The 15661-nt window shown below is 35.9% G+C and overlaps 1 protein-coding gene across 4 annotated transcripts in view; it reads right to left on the minus strand.

Moving 5' to 3' along the window:
• Window positions 1-15661, minus strand: part of CCDC102B (coiled-coil domain containing 102B) — a 189537-nt gene that overhangs the window by 72569 nt on the left and 101307 nt on the right. For all 4 annotated transcript variants that reach the window (XM_044242831.1, XM_044242830.1, XM_044242832.1 and 1 more), the window contains one exon: window positions 7451-7559. In XM_044242831.1, coding sequence (XP_044098766.1) covers window positions 7451-7559 — 109 coding nt within the window. The remainder of the gene's footprint in view (window positions 1-7450; window positions 7560-15661) is intronic.

The raw sequence follows: 15661 nt of genomic DNA on the forward strand, positions 1-15661 counted from the left end.
ATTAATAATGCTTAAATACTGACATAAAAGCAATACATCTTATGTTAATGACAGGGAATCAGAGAGGAAAGAAAAAGATATAAAAAGATATGCATTGTTGGCTGCTGCTGCTGGCAGACAGAGGGACGGGGAGAGAGGCAGGCGTACTTAAAACAAAATAAGGAACAAACACTCAAGACACTTCTGTCCTCATTTCTATCACTGGTCACCTGGTTGTAGCTCCTTCAACCATTCACTCTGTGTTCCCTTTGTCTTCAGCGAGCACCTAGGTGGTCAGGACTCATCACCCGGTAGGATGACCCAAACCTTCACTGCTCAAGTCTCAGGGCCATTAGAAATCCTGCGTGCATTGGATTGTTGTAGTTTTCCATCAACCATAATCACAGGGATCGCCTGCATTCCTGACACAACCTTCCTCAGCTGCACGGGGGAGTGCCAGTCCAAATTTCCCCTGGTACGCAGGATCAACCCCCCCAGCCAGCACAGGAACACATATCCAGCAGTTGATTTCAAAAAATAAAATGAAATGAAATCTTGTAGACTCTGGTAAGTAGAAAAAGGGAGGGGAGCTTCTATCTCTACTTAAAGTAAGAGATACTTAAAAAGTAAGGCAACTCCACGTGTCCGTCCATCTGTTACTCTTTTGTTCCCAGGAGGAGGAGAAGTTATTTCACTGGTTAATTTAAAGGAAAAACTGGTCACCTGTAGCTCTACTCCTTCCTCTCCCATTCTTTGGGTAAGAGAGATCTGCAAGAAATACACCTTCCATAATCTTTCTCAAACACAAAGGATGAAGAGTGAAAAGGTCTCACATGAAAAATAGCTTTCACCAGTCCGGTTCATCTGTGGGGATAGAAGTCAAGCTTTTTAATATGGATTTTAGGATTAGGAAGCTCACTTTTCCTTAAATATAAGTCTTATCAGTAACAATTAAGGCAATATATTAAATATATTTATTAATAACATATTTATCAGTTAATATTACTAATTATGTAATATATTGATTCCTGCAGCAGAAACTGGTTAGATGGTTACAAAATTCATTTTCTCTTTCTTTCTAAGTATACAGCTTGAATACACTTCCCAACATTCCTTACAATTCGGTGTCACTATGCAAATGGATTCTTGCCTGTGGGTTATAAGTGGAAATAAGGTACATCACCCCCAAGGCTAGAGCACAAAGCATCCCCACATGAATCCCATTCTCTTTCTTTCTAATCTTGACCAGATGCAGTGTCAGCTGCATGACCTCTGAGAGCCCAGGGCACAGGGTCACTGCGCAGAAAGAGAAGTCTACCCTCCAAACACGTGAAGGGGGTATATGTGAGTCAGAAATTATCCTCTACTGGGTCCTACCTACTGAAATTTGAGGCACTGCTCCTTAGAGCCGCTGAGGATAGAAAAGAGTGGTATCATTATCAGGCATCCTTTGAATCATCAACACCTGGTGGTTTCGTCAGGTGGAATTAGATTTCCTTAGACTTCCAGGTCCTTGGAGGGCAGCTACACTCTAAGTAAAAGGGAAGTCACTCAAGTGTTTGAAACAAGGTTGTAATACGATCCAGTTTTGTTTGTAGAAATATCACTCTGGTGGCTGGATGGAAAAATAAAAAGGTCAGCAGTGATGGATTAGAGACCCGGCAGGAGGGAGCGAAGCTGGAGATGTGACGGTCGTGACCGGGAAAGTGCCAGAGACAGAACGCAATAATAGGAGCTACAGTTTACAGTTAGAATTCAGAAGATATATTAACGATTTGGGTCATTTCTATGGCGCAATTTCTTTAAGTCACAAAAATATCAAAATCAGACAATTTTCAAATAAGTTTTGAGCTCACGGCAGTAATAACACTCCACCATCCACCTATTTCAATTAAGTATCATCGAGGACACTTTCCTTATGTGTGCAGAAGAGCTTCCATATTGGCAAGGGAAAGAAAAGCAAAAATAAACTATTGGGACTACATCAAAATAAAAAGCTTCTGCACAGCAAACGAAACAATCAACAAAACTAAAAGACAACCTCCTGAATGGGAGAAGATGTTTGCAAACAACATATCTGATAAAGACTTACTATCCAAAATAAAGAACTCATACAATCAACACTGAAAAAAACCCCAAATAATCCAACCAAAAATGGTCAGAAAACATAAACAGACATTTCTCCAAAGACGACTTATAGATGGCCAACGGACGCATGAAATGATGCTCTATATCACTCATCACCAGGAAAATGCAAATCAAAGCCACAATGAGATATACCTCACACCAGTTAAAATAAAAAAGACAAGAAATAACAAGAGTTGGCAAGGATGCGGGGGAAAAGGAACCCTCGTGCACTGTTGGTGGAAATGTAATTTGGGACAGGCACTATGGAAAACAGTATGGAGTTTCCCCCAAAAAAATTAAAAATAAAAATACTGTATGACACAATAATTACATTACTGGATATTTATCCCCCCAAAATGAAATACTAATTCACAAAGATATATACAGCCTTACATCTCTTGCAGCATTATTTACAATCACCAAATTATGGAAGTAACCTAAGTGTCCACTGGCATAATCTTTTAAGAAGTGAATGTATTTGCAACCAAACTTCAAGTAAAATATTTAAAAAACAAAAATTTAGAAAAAATCTTATTTCTGAAAAATTAATGGTGTTAGTGTAGAATTTTAGCTACATATAATCCTAATTCTAACCTTCTATTTCCCCAAAATCAGAAAGATGTTTTGAAGTATTTCAGAGAAGGCTTTATTGACAGCCCTTACTGACATATATAGTCTCACAAAGCCTGTGTCTGTAAATATTTAACATAAATATTTATAGAAAAATATTGTAAATTATAAATTACTAGAAACATTGTTATTATCACGAAAAGAGAGAAGACTCCTCGATAAAAATCCTTAAAATAATACCAGTAAAAGTACAAGATTGTCAAAGACAAATTATACTTCATTTTTCAGTTTGAGACCAATTTTAAAATGTTAGCAGTATTCTCCACATATGGTAAGATCTCTTCCATTATGGAAAGAATCAGAGTCATTTATTGTTAAAGCAGAAGTACCATAATTGTTTGTAACCAATATTACTTCCATGAATATTTGATTCTCTAAATCATGAGATTTCATGAAAATGACCATTTCAAAAAATTGGAATTCATAATCTAGTTCCAAATCAATACTTACAGATGTGCAAAGGAAAAGCTGAATAAGTATTAAATTCAGCACGGGTACAGCATGTGGAATATAATCATTTCTACCACTCATTGTCTTGGTTGCATTTTAAATACGTATTAGATTTTACAATTAAGTTCTTACATTTACTCTTCACTAAATGTCAGTGATTTAAGAATAATTTTCCTCTAAAGAGGCCAGATTTTCAAATACATTTTTAAAAACCCTGGTCTATTAAGCACATGGGTTTCCATCTCTAAAAATTGCTAATCTTTATATCAGCAGTTCCTAGCCAGGCATATATTTGCTTGTAACAGTTTCAGGCATCTGAAACGGAGTTACACTTGTATTCAAGAGGTTTTTATAGATGAAGAATTACAGTAAAATGAAGGTCATTTACCATAATTTTTGAGGACTGGAGTAAAAAGGAGTATTTACATGAAGTCCCAAAGTATTCACACGAAGTATACATCATGACACATTTCTAGACTGCCATTCAACTGAACAGAAACTTTGAATATTTTACACTTATAATTACTCTGCAACACCATTTCTAAATGTACCATAAAATTCTTCTTGGTCTAATCTATTATAAAACAATTAAACAAAGTATACATAAAAATTAAGTGACAACATATTTTTATTCAGTTTTTAAATATTTTCAAATATTCCACAATATTTTTTAAAATAATTTAAACATATGGGCATACCACATCTCTTCAAAAAGGCTTCCAGTTTTAGGGAGTAGAAAAAAAAAAAAAGCTTTTGATTTTGATGAAATCCCAAAAGTTCATTTTTGCCCTTGCTTCCCTTGCCTTTGGCGATGTTCCTAGGAAGATGTTGCTGCGGCTGAGGTCGAAGAGGTTGCTGCCTGTGTTCTCCTCAAGGATTTTGATGGATTCCTTTCTCACATTGAGGTCCTTAATCCATTTTGAATCTATTTTTGTGTGTGGTGTAAGGAAATGGTCCAATTTCATTTTTCTGCACGTGGCTGTCCAATTTTCCCAACACCATTTATTGAAGAGGCTGTCTTTTTTCCATTGGACATTCTTTCCTGCTTTGTCGAAGATTAGTTGACCATAGAGTTGAGGGTCTATTTCTGGGCTCTCTATTCTGATCCATTGGTCTATGTGTCTGTTTTTGTGCCAGTACCATGCTGTCTTGATGATGACAGCTTTGTAATAAAGCTTGAAGTCCGGAATTGTGATGCCACCAACTTTGGCTTTGTTTTTCAATATCCCTTTGGCTATTCGAGGTCTTTTCTGGTTCCATATAAATTTTAAAATTATTCGTTCCATTTCTTTGAAAAAGATGGATGGTACTTTGATAGGAATTTCATTAAATGTGTAGATTGCTTTAGGTAGCATAGACATTTTCACAATATTTATTCTTCCAATCCAGGAGCATGGAACATTTTTCCATTTCTTTGTGTCTTCCTCAATTTCTTTCATGAGTACTTTATAGTTTTCTGAGTATAGATTCTTAGCCTCTTTGGTTAGGTTTATTCCTAGGTATCTTATGGTTTGGGGTGCAATTGTAAATGGGATTGACTCCTTAATTTCTCTTTCTTCTGTCTTGTTGTTGGTGTAGAGAAATGCAACTGATTTCTGTGCATTGATCTTATATCCTGACTACTGAATTCCTGTATAAGTTCTAGCAGTTTTGGTGTGGAGTCTTTTGGGTTTTCCACATAGAGTATCATATCATCTGCGAAGAGTGATAATTTGACTTCTTCTTTGCCGATTTGGATGCCTTTAATTTCTGATTGCTGAGGCTAGGACTTCTAGTACTATGTTGAATAGCAGTGGTGATAATGGACATCCCTGCCGTGTTCCTGACCTTAGTGGAAAAGCTTTCAGTTTTTCTCCATTGAGAATGATATTTGCAGTGGGTTGAGAGATTTTAAAAAGTAATCTCATATAAATAATTCAAACAACGTTTTTCTTTATCTCTGTTAAAATGAACTTTACATCATCTACTATAAAACTTTTTTTTATTCATTGTCACTTCCACTCAATGTTCAAATTTGTAGTTCCCTGAACTGAAACATGTGCTCAAAGTTTAAATAGTTGAACAAGTTTCTCACGACAATGTTGAGGTTTTCCCTGTTCCAAAATCCCTATAATTTTATCTAATAAAAGGGTTACATATGTACTAATATATATTTCTGTATGGGTTTTTTACATTAAATTGTAATTGTATGGTTTTTTTTACATTAAAATGTAAGCCCATTTTATACTGTAAAATAAAATACATTGGTTTTATTTTTTTATCTATAAAGCTTTGCTAAAGTCGACTTGTTCCCACTTAATGTCCAAAATGTCATCTCTGAATATAAAGCATTAAACATTGTAAAATATACATATACTTTTGTAAACCAACTCAAAATCATGCCCCTTTTCAAAAACATTTGCTAAATAAATGTTAAATTGCTTGAATAAAAAGCATTAAGAAACTAACGTTATCAAGTCTGCACTGTCCACTAGTGGCAAACGATAGTAAATGCACATTTATTTTAAAATTAAAATTAAAACCCATTCTACCATCAATACTAGCTTTCTCAAATTTAGAGCCCAATATATTATAAGGGCAAATACACATACACTCTAAATGTAAATGATTTTTGTATTCTGAACTATTTTTCCTGTATAACAATAATTTACTGTCCTTGTTCACATCAGTTCAGTCAGGTGCCTGTGAATGTAAGTACCATGAACCCATACATAAATGCAGGTGTATGTGTACACACACACACATTGTGTATAAATATACCTCAAGCTTGAGCTAAAACAAAACAACTCTGACAATCTAACGCGAATCTACAAAGGAGAGGTAAACCTGACGTGGCTTGTTAGCTTTAATTGTTTAATTTACCCCTCATTGAGAGATGTTCTCAAACTAACGGCCTGTGGCTCTCACTGAGATTACTTTTCGTTAATAAATGATTTTTAAGCAGGAGATATTTGCTTAATAGTATTAGGAAAAGCTCTCCGTCATGTGAAATCTCAGGGGTCCCCTGCGTTAACAGAGCTGGCCATCTCAGAGCCAGGGCACGACCGTCACCGTCCTCCGCGGACGTCAGGACGCCTGCGAGGGACTGGGAAGGCAGGTGTATGCTGGCAACTAAGGTTCCTCATGGGATTTCAGCGAACTTCGTTATTGACTCTAAACTTCACCACTTGCTGGAAACAAACCTGAAGCAACATTAATATGGGATTTCACAAAGAGAAATATTGCTTTCCACTTTTTTTTTAACAACAGATGGAATAACGCTTCTGATTGAGGCACAATTACATACAGAATTTAGATACTCACCTTCTCTAGACAGCTGGCAGCATATACACGCTTTGTATACATAGATACACATGTGTGTATATACATATAATATATAATGTATAATATATAATTAATATAAACACACATATATACACGCCCAAATAAATGAAGACTCATTTGAAGCCTTTGGCTTGTCATCATTTTGTCAGGCTTTTTCTTTTCTTTGCTCATTATTCTACCCCACCTGCTTACCTGGAACGATGCTTTGGTATACACAAGATGGGCAATTAATATTGTTTTAACAATGAATATTAATAAATCATTGAGATGGGAAAGATTCAGACAGCATTTTAGCGATGAAAATGCAAAGGAAAATTTTAAAGGCAAGTGCCTGATCCTGAGTAACCCATAAAGCCAATACAAAAAGAACCTAGGTGCACTAGAGACCTAGTGGTATTTTCAGACTGCTACATGAAACATTGTTTACTGCAAGTGCTGCGATATAATGACCTCCTTAGCAGTCCCCTTACGCGTGCCTGGAATGGATAGTTAATGGTGTCACAGAGATCATTCAAAATTTGTGTTTTTAGAGACTATGGACTCTGAAAAACAGTCTGAGGGGTTTGAAGTGGCGGGGGGGTGGGAGGTTGGGGTACCAGGTGGTGGGTATTATAGAGGGCACGGCTTGCATGGAGCACTGGGTGTGGTGAAAAAATAATGAATACTGTTTTTCTGAAAATAAATAAATTGGGAAAAAAAAATAAATAAATAAATAAAATTTTTAAAAAGTTAAAAAAAAATATGTGTTTTTAGAGAAAGATTCCCTATGGGTTGAGTTTGCCTGAGTTCACATGGACATGGGAGTGAAAATACCCCTTTTATGGAAGAAATTAAATTTTTTAACTTTTCCTCATCTATGGAGCTTTCTGCCCAGTAGGTAACCCATCCGAACAAGACAACAGTCAGTTGCATTTTCCCTTTACGTTGTGTGCCTCCATACCTCTTTCAGATTTTTTGGCTTTGATTCTTTCAGTTCTTCATATTTCCATTTCCATACAGACAAAGCTGACTCCAGTCGTTCTATTTCTTTCTCCAAAGAGGAGCGCATTCTAAGTAAAGAATTAAAAATAAGATAGACTTAAAATTTAAAAATAATTATAGGAACACATTCAATATTTGATTTCCTAATTTCCTTGTTTTTATACTTGTATATGGCCATTGTAATCACAGGAAAACTTTTCTAGCTTATTAAAAATTATCAATATTGAATAAAACTTGGTTTAATTTGTTATTCTAACAATTAGCATTAGAGTAAGTTAAACATATTTAATTTGGCTTTGCTAGTATCAAAATATTTGACTTTCTGCCTGCTTTCTCCGGTATTTTTCATTTATTTCTCTCATTCTCTTATTCATATTGTTTTCTTATATAGGAGGATATATAAATATATCTAATTTTAACATGGCTTTTATCCAACTTCATATTCTGACTATATATGAATAAAGAATCCTTTGATATGAAAGAGAATGCCAAGGACTCCACAAAGTAATTTAAGAAATAATTTACTGGAGATATAAAAATACTTTTTAAAAAATATTTGCAATTTTGTTTTAATGAAGCAATTTCACTGGCATCTTTATTTAAAATAATTGAAATTAATTTATCCATTTGTACAACAAATGACAAGTTAGGATTGAAGTCTGGTCTGTTAATATCTCAATTATTAACTTTTTTTGTATGGCCATATGTCCGTCAGAGTGACTCACTGAAAATAATTGTTTACTTCTGGTGGTAATTAGCATATACCGACCCTTGCAGATGGCCAATCTTCATCTGTGTGTGGTGCACCAGATTAGTGTTAAAAAATGCTCAATCTCTTTTCTCTACCTCAATGGACAGAGTTGCTTTCCCCAATCCTTGTTTCTAGGCTTTGACAATGGGATATTAGCAGATATGACAGACCCAGACGTTTGTAAAGAATCTGTGTGGTTGGGCTTCTTCTCTTACGTCTCAGCCATCACTGTGAAAATTTCCCCAAGGAGTTGCTGTCCCCAAATAAAAACATAAAGTTGATCTGAGCCCAACCTTACTACGGCAACAAGCTGATCTGGCTCTCCTTCTTTTGTATCCATATAGGCTAAAATAAATCATTGTTTTAGGGCCACTGAATTTCATGGTGTGTGTGTGTGTGTGTGTGTGTGTGTGTGTGGTGTTTCTTTTGTGTTTTTCCTGCCGCAAAAGATAACTGACATAGAAAATGATACTTAAAAGGGGGATGCTACAGGAAAAAATGGTGATAAAACATAAGCAGCTGGGAAAAGGGTGATGATGGTAAGTAATGAGGAAATCATAACTTGCAGTGTTTTGGAAAATGGAAAAGGTGCCTGACATCACCAGTGGAATGCTAGTGGGCACCATGAGTCTGAGCCTTCAAAGTGTTTATGCAACTGGTTTTACCTTGTATTTTGACCATAGCAAAGAGAAGTATGTAGCAATGCAGACTCACTGCTCCCCATGGGAGTATGAGAGACGGGATCATAACCAGTCTTTCCTGCAGAGTCCAGTCTAGATCAGTCAGCATTTAGTTGGCTCACAGAGTCCAGCTGAGTAAAGTCTCATTGTTGTATACCACTGAGATTCTGTGGCTGTTAGTTAAACCTTATTTTAATTATAATTAACTAATACACACACTTGGCTCTATTTTAGTTTAATGTCATTAGAAGGATCTTAGAAACATATTCACAGATCTAGAAGATGTATCCAGAATCAAAACAGAATGTCATTTACATATTTATGAGAAATATGAATCCTCCAGTTAGTAATACTATGAAAATAATTTAAAATAGAATTAGGTCATATATACATTAATTTAATTCAATCAATGGCTAAACATCTTATTAAAAAGTTATATAAGTATATTTGCATGAACCAAGGCCATAGAACTGAAGAGAACATGTGAGAATGTTAGGGTTTAAGCACAGAAGACTCAGGATGCAAAAACACCAGCACCATTTATGACTATAATTTTAAATGCCTTATTAACAGCAAACATATTAAAACTAACAAACAAAAGGGCTTGATATAAAAGTATGTCCTATGAATACTGCCTATGAATGTCCACAACTACAGATTAACAACCTCAGTCCAAAATCCTGGTAGATAAGCAGACCCAGCCAGCTAATGACCCCAACTTACTTACTTAAAATAATTTATATAACTTAAAATAAAAGATTTTATTTATTTATTTATTTTAAGATTTTATTTATTTATTTGACAGAGAGAGAGAGAGAACACAAGCAGGCGAGTGGGAGAGGGAGAAGCAGGCTTCCCGCTATGCAGGGATCCTAATGCGGGGCTGATCCCAGGACCCCGGGATCATAACCTGAGCTGAAGGCAAACTCTTAATGACTGAGCCACCCAGATGCCCCCCAAGATATTATTTTTATTCTTAGTGACTATGTTTGGGATTTCAAGAAGGGGATTTGGTATAGAAATAATGAACAAACTGCCAAATACTAATATTTGGTGTCACACTTAAAGGGAACATGTAAAAATCACTGTACATTAAAATATGTTCTATATTTGGCATTTGGATAATAAGGTTTTTGGATGATTAGGCATATTTGAATATTAAAAGAAACTGAGTATTGACTTAGACTTGTAAATTTGTTTCAAAATATAAGAAAATTTCGCTAAGTTTATAACTTCATTGGAATGTTTAAAAATCACCATATTTAGAATTTTAATTTACTAGAGTTGCATGAGAAGAACATGAGAATGTTTTTTCTGTCAGGGATTGAAAATTTTAAAAAGGAAAAGGAATACAGTAAATTAATAAATTCACTTCATTAAAGGATATTAATTAACTACATTTGTGTAATAAGCACACAATGATAAATTTTCTCAAAATTTATCAGTAAAATAATATAAAAATTTACTTGAGAAAAGTCTACATATCAAAATTTCCAAATTCAAGGTCATACATGTTCAGAAATCACTCTGAGTTTTTTATTATAACACTAATAAATCAAATGATAATGTTAGCAAAAAACTCATATTAAGATAAAATGATTTCTTATTACTGTAGAATAAATGTTAATTCTCAAAAAATGTCATCAAAAAGTACTGAGGTAAATATTCTTTCAAGAATTTTATAAGAGGCTCAAGAAGACCACTTCAAACTATGTATTAATTAAACTTTTAATCTTAGTTATAGAGAAACATAGGTGTATTCTAAAGATATAATTACATCTAAATTACACCTAGACTTAGAACAGTCAAAGCCAGTTCATGAAATGAAAATAATAGAATTTTGCCCAACTGTATTAAAATGAAATGGATTCCTATTCCTTATTTAAGGCAAATTAATAATGTTTAAAATAGAGTATTATCTCTTAATGCAATCTTAAGTGAAATAACTAATATTTATTAGTTTACTGAAATTAAATTATGTACTTTTATTACATAAAATGGTAAAATTTAGTCAGAGAAATGAAAGGACAGGCAATTCATAAACACATATTTAGTGGTAATGTGATGCTTGGCTATTTTTATTTTTAGTATGGCTTCATGAAAAAAATTTTGTGACTCTATGCAGGCAAGCATTGAGGACATAAGAACATTGCACACTTAAATTTATGCAGAAGAGGGCACTCTTTAAATTCTTAATTTCTGGCCCAATCAATTCATTCTATATTTTGGAGGGATTTTCAAAACTGATTAATTTTACAGGTAAATTTATAACTGAAATTTAAATTATCATCATATCACTTGAACTACAACAAGGTGACAGAAAAAAACTCATTTTACTCTAAAGAGTATTGCATATTTTATGCACTTCTTTTAAAAAATAACAAGGTCCAGAAAAAATGAAGTATTTTTAATATGATGATATGAACTTTTAAAGATCTAATTGCTAAAATATTTAACATTTGCAGAACTAAAAGATAAGGTGTGAACCAAAATTATTTTTATGGAAAGATATAATTGTATTTCTATGTAATCTTTTGATACTTTCTTAACTATCACAATCCCATAATAATTGAAGATAAAGGGGTACCTTGGTGGCTCAGTTGTTAAGCATCTGCCTTAAGCTCGGGTCATGATCCCAGGGTCCTGAAATCCAAGCCCTGCATCAGGCTCCCTGCTCAGCGGGAAGACTGTTTCTCCCTCTCCCACCCCCGCTGCTTGTGTTCCCTCTCTCACTCTCTCTCTGAAATTAAATAAATAAAATCTTTTTAAAAAATTGATGATAAAATTTGGACATATATATATAGACAGGAAAATAAACCAAAATATTTTTCAGGGATGAAAATTTCTGAAACATAAATATTTGGGGATAGAATTAATCATTTTTGAACTGTTTCATTGTAAAATATCTAATAAGTATTTTCTTAAAGGTCTATTAATGTCAAATGCTTTTGCCAGACAAAAACAAATTAACTTGTAATAACATCTAGATACCAATTTTTCTATTAGTTCAAATTATAGAGTTAGTATCAAAATATAAAGAATAAAAAGAAGTTTATAAATGTGTTTTTAATCAGCAGTGTTTGTCATTTTGGAATTCTATTCCCAAGTAGTTACAATTACAACTTTGAGCATTTGCAGCATCTTTCAGCAAAGAGCCAAAGCCATATATAGTTAATTTAATTAGAAAAGAGATGAATTTATAGATGACTGTAAAGATAAGAGATGTCTGGAACGATCAGAGACTGATCCAGACTGGATCCGGAGGCGATCCCGCCGGGAACAAAGGACTACTCTGATGCCACAGAGCTGATCCTATGAAGACCCCACTGCCTGTTGCCTATGCACTTTCTTGGTTATCAATTGTGTGTCTGACAAGTAAATATTTCAAATTAGCCAATTTAAGTAGTAAAGGATATTAATAGCTCAAAGAATCTTTTTGAGGTGATTCTGAGGAGATCCAGAGAAGCAAATGGGGAATGTGCAGAGTCAGGGGTACCAAAGAGGATGCCACAGCTATCTTCCCATCAGCATTTCAATGCGGCCACCACCATTTAGGGACAGACAGCACAGCATGGCCTCCACCCCACCAACTCCAGACTTGGCGAGAGTGTCACTAGAGACCAGAGCCCACTGCTGCCTCTGGGATCAAGATGTAGCTACTGCCACAGCCTTTCTCCTCACTGCAATGCATTCTGGGTGCTCACTGCTTCTTGGGGCATTAGCTTCTGCTATAAGGTCTGGGTGCCTCCCCTGAAGAGATGCTCCTATGTCAAGTTTCCGCTCCTGAACTACCAGGGAAACTCACGTTGAGACTTACTAGCAATTGTGTAGTCTATGCAGAGAAAGAGAGTCCATCTCCCTCGGTAGGGGACTGCCCAAACAAAAAAGATACCAGAGAGTGAAAAACAACTGCAGAAGTACACAAAAAGTGACTTGAAATGGATTAAATATAAGACTGAAACTCTAAAACTTGTAGAAGAAAACTTAAGGGAAAAATTCCTGGATATTGGTATTTGGCAATGCTTTTTTGGATTTGGCACCAAAAGCAAACATAAATAAGTGGAAGTACATCAAGCTAAGAAGCTTCTGCCCAGGAAAAGAAATAATCAACAAAATGAAAAGGCAACCGACGGAATGGAGAAAATATTTGGAAACCGTGTATCTGATAAAAGGTTAATGTCCAAATTATATAAGGAACTCACACAGCTCAAAAGCAAAAACAAAACAAAACAAAAACGCCCCCAAACAAACCAAAACAAAGAATGAGCAAGGCAGAGTGGACAGTTTTCCAAGAAGACATACAAATGGCCAAGTAAATGAATAGATGCTTAACATAACCCATCATCAAGGAAAAGCAAACCAAAACCGCAGTGAGGTACCACCTCACCACCTTAGAACGGCTGTTATCAAAAAGACAAGCAGTAACAAGTGAGGCTAAGCGTGTGGTTAAAATGCCATTGTTGAGGAGAATGTAAATCGGTGTAGCCACTATGGAAAAAGATATGCAGGTTCCTCAAAAAATTAAAAATAGGACTGTCATATGATCTAGCAATCCCATTTCTAGGTATACAACCAAGGACAGGAAATCAGTACCTCGAACAGACTTTGGCGTTCACTGCAGCATTATTCACCAAAGCCAAGATCCAGAAGCAATCTGATTGTCCATCTACACATGCAAGATACAGAGAATGTGAGGGGGGCGTGTGCATGTACATAGGTAGGACGTTCCACTAAGTGAAATAAGCCGGACACAGAATGACGATACTATACCCTTTCATTTATACACACAATCTTAACAAGTTGAACTCACACTGAGAGAGAGTAGAATGGTGAGCGCCAGGGGCTGGCAAGTGGGGAGAGTTAGAAGACGTCAGTCAAAGGGCACAAACTCTCACACGTACTTACGGAGTAGGTTCTGGGAATCTAATGTGCGGCGCAGGGACTGGAGCTAACGATAGCGTGTTGTACACCAGAGACTTGCCCAGAGGGTAGATCGCAAGCGGTCTCACCACACACACAAATTATTAACGGCGGTACGTGATAGATGTATTAACTAGCGGGATTGTGGTGATCATTTCATAGTGCTACCAAAACATCACGGGTGCTTGTCGGGATGGCACAGGTGACATATGAAACTGCTGAGTCACTATATCCTATAACAGCCGTGACTGCCCTGATGCTGCATGTTAACTGGAATTAAAATAGAAAAAGAAAACCCTCCCCAAACCCATCCTGTTGTACAACTTAAATATACACAAATTTTGTTTCTCAGTTATACTTCAATGAAGCTAGAAAAATAAATGCATATGTATAAAGGAATACAAGCCATAAATCACTTTATTAAAAAGGCAAAGGTTTACCGCATACCCTGTTAGTAATAATGAATAAGTAAGTAGGCCTGTCTAGTCTTTAAAAATATTACACTAAATAGTATGAACTAGACTTGCATGCCAATCTGTTGTGTTCACTGAGGAATTCTCAAGATTTTAAGTCTCATTTTATTGAGGCAAAAACACACCATTTAATGAAGCAAAGCGAAATAATTGAAGCATTTTACCTTTCTGCTATAGAAAATAAACCAAGAAGTAAACCTGAGAGCGGAGGACGGAAGCTGTGCTGAAATGACACACAGCAAACATTTTCTAAGGGATACAGGTGCCATCTGCAGTTTAATTTGAGAACTGGTTCTAAACGGTAAAATATTTTACCTCGTCGTCACCTTTATTTACGATCTGACGTCGCCAAAGTTCCTCTCCCTCAATGTCTACTTCCACCTCGCTCTCTCTCGAGGAGGATCAGATCCCCTTCTCACCTCACCTTTTCCACCTGGGAAGTCTTCATCTGAGAGATCAAAAATGTACAAATTCTAACACATGAGGAACTTCTAGATACTCGCTGATTATTTTCATAAAACTGAATCGTGCTCAGAATGCAAATAATACGATAAAGTGCATTGTCTCTGATAAGGAGGTTCTCATCAGTGACAATGGTGGGAAGGATCCCCTGAGCTGTCTTGGCTGATCGCTGCGCTCCAGTTAAGAGAATGTTCCCACTATAGCTGCAAACAGAGAAAAGATTACATTCACATGTTCTCAGCTCTGGCCCATCCACTTGCTGAGATTCCAGGAGGAAAACTTGAAAAAGTTAGACAGATTTATTGCAACGGCATATACTATATCCTTGGGAAACATTCTCTTGTGATAGAAAAAAGGCTTTGTCCATCCTCGCATGGACGGCTTGCTGATGCTGACTCACGGACATGCTGACTCACGGACACGTAACCCCCACGGGCCTGTTCATGAAGGAGAGGGGTGAGGAGACAACGGCGTATCAGAGGTCTCCTTTCCCCCTCATTTTCTGGCCTGACTATGATTTCTATATTGAAGTCCCAGCAAACTGGAGAATTTCCGTACTGTAGGGATTGTTAATTTATCGCCAGGGAGTCCAACATAATGTGTGTGTGTGTGTGTGTGTCTGAGTGGGAGTGTAGAGATACACGTGTGTATCATTAAAGCTGGCACCTAAGGCAGTTTACATGTAGGAGCAGCTTCCTATGGTCCGACTACATTATGTCAGGGAAGTAACACCGTGAGTGGGTGTGAGAGAACTCTATAACCGCTAAAAAGGTAAATCCTTCAAGAAATAAACACAGAGGTTAGAACTGGACAGCAACTTTCAATTCCAGATGAAATTAATTTTTAATATGGGTACAGGCCTAAAGATTAATTCAATTTTTTCT

The sequence above is a fragment of the Neovison vison genome, chromosome 3, assembly GCF_020171115.1.
Source record: "Neovison vison isolate M4711 chromosome 3, ASM_NN_V1, whole genome shotgun sequence".
Classification (NCBI taxonomy): Eukaryota; Metazoa; Chordata; class Mammalia; order Carnivora; family Mustelidae; genus Neogale; species Neogale vison.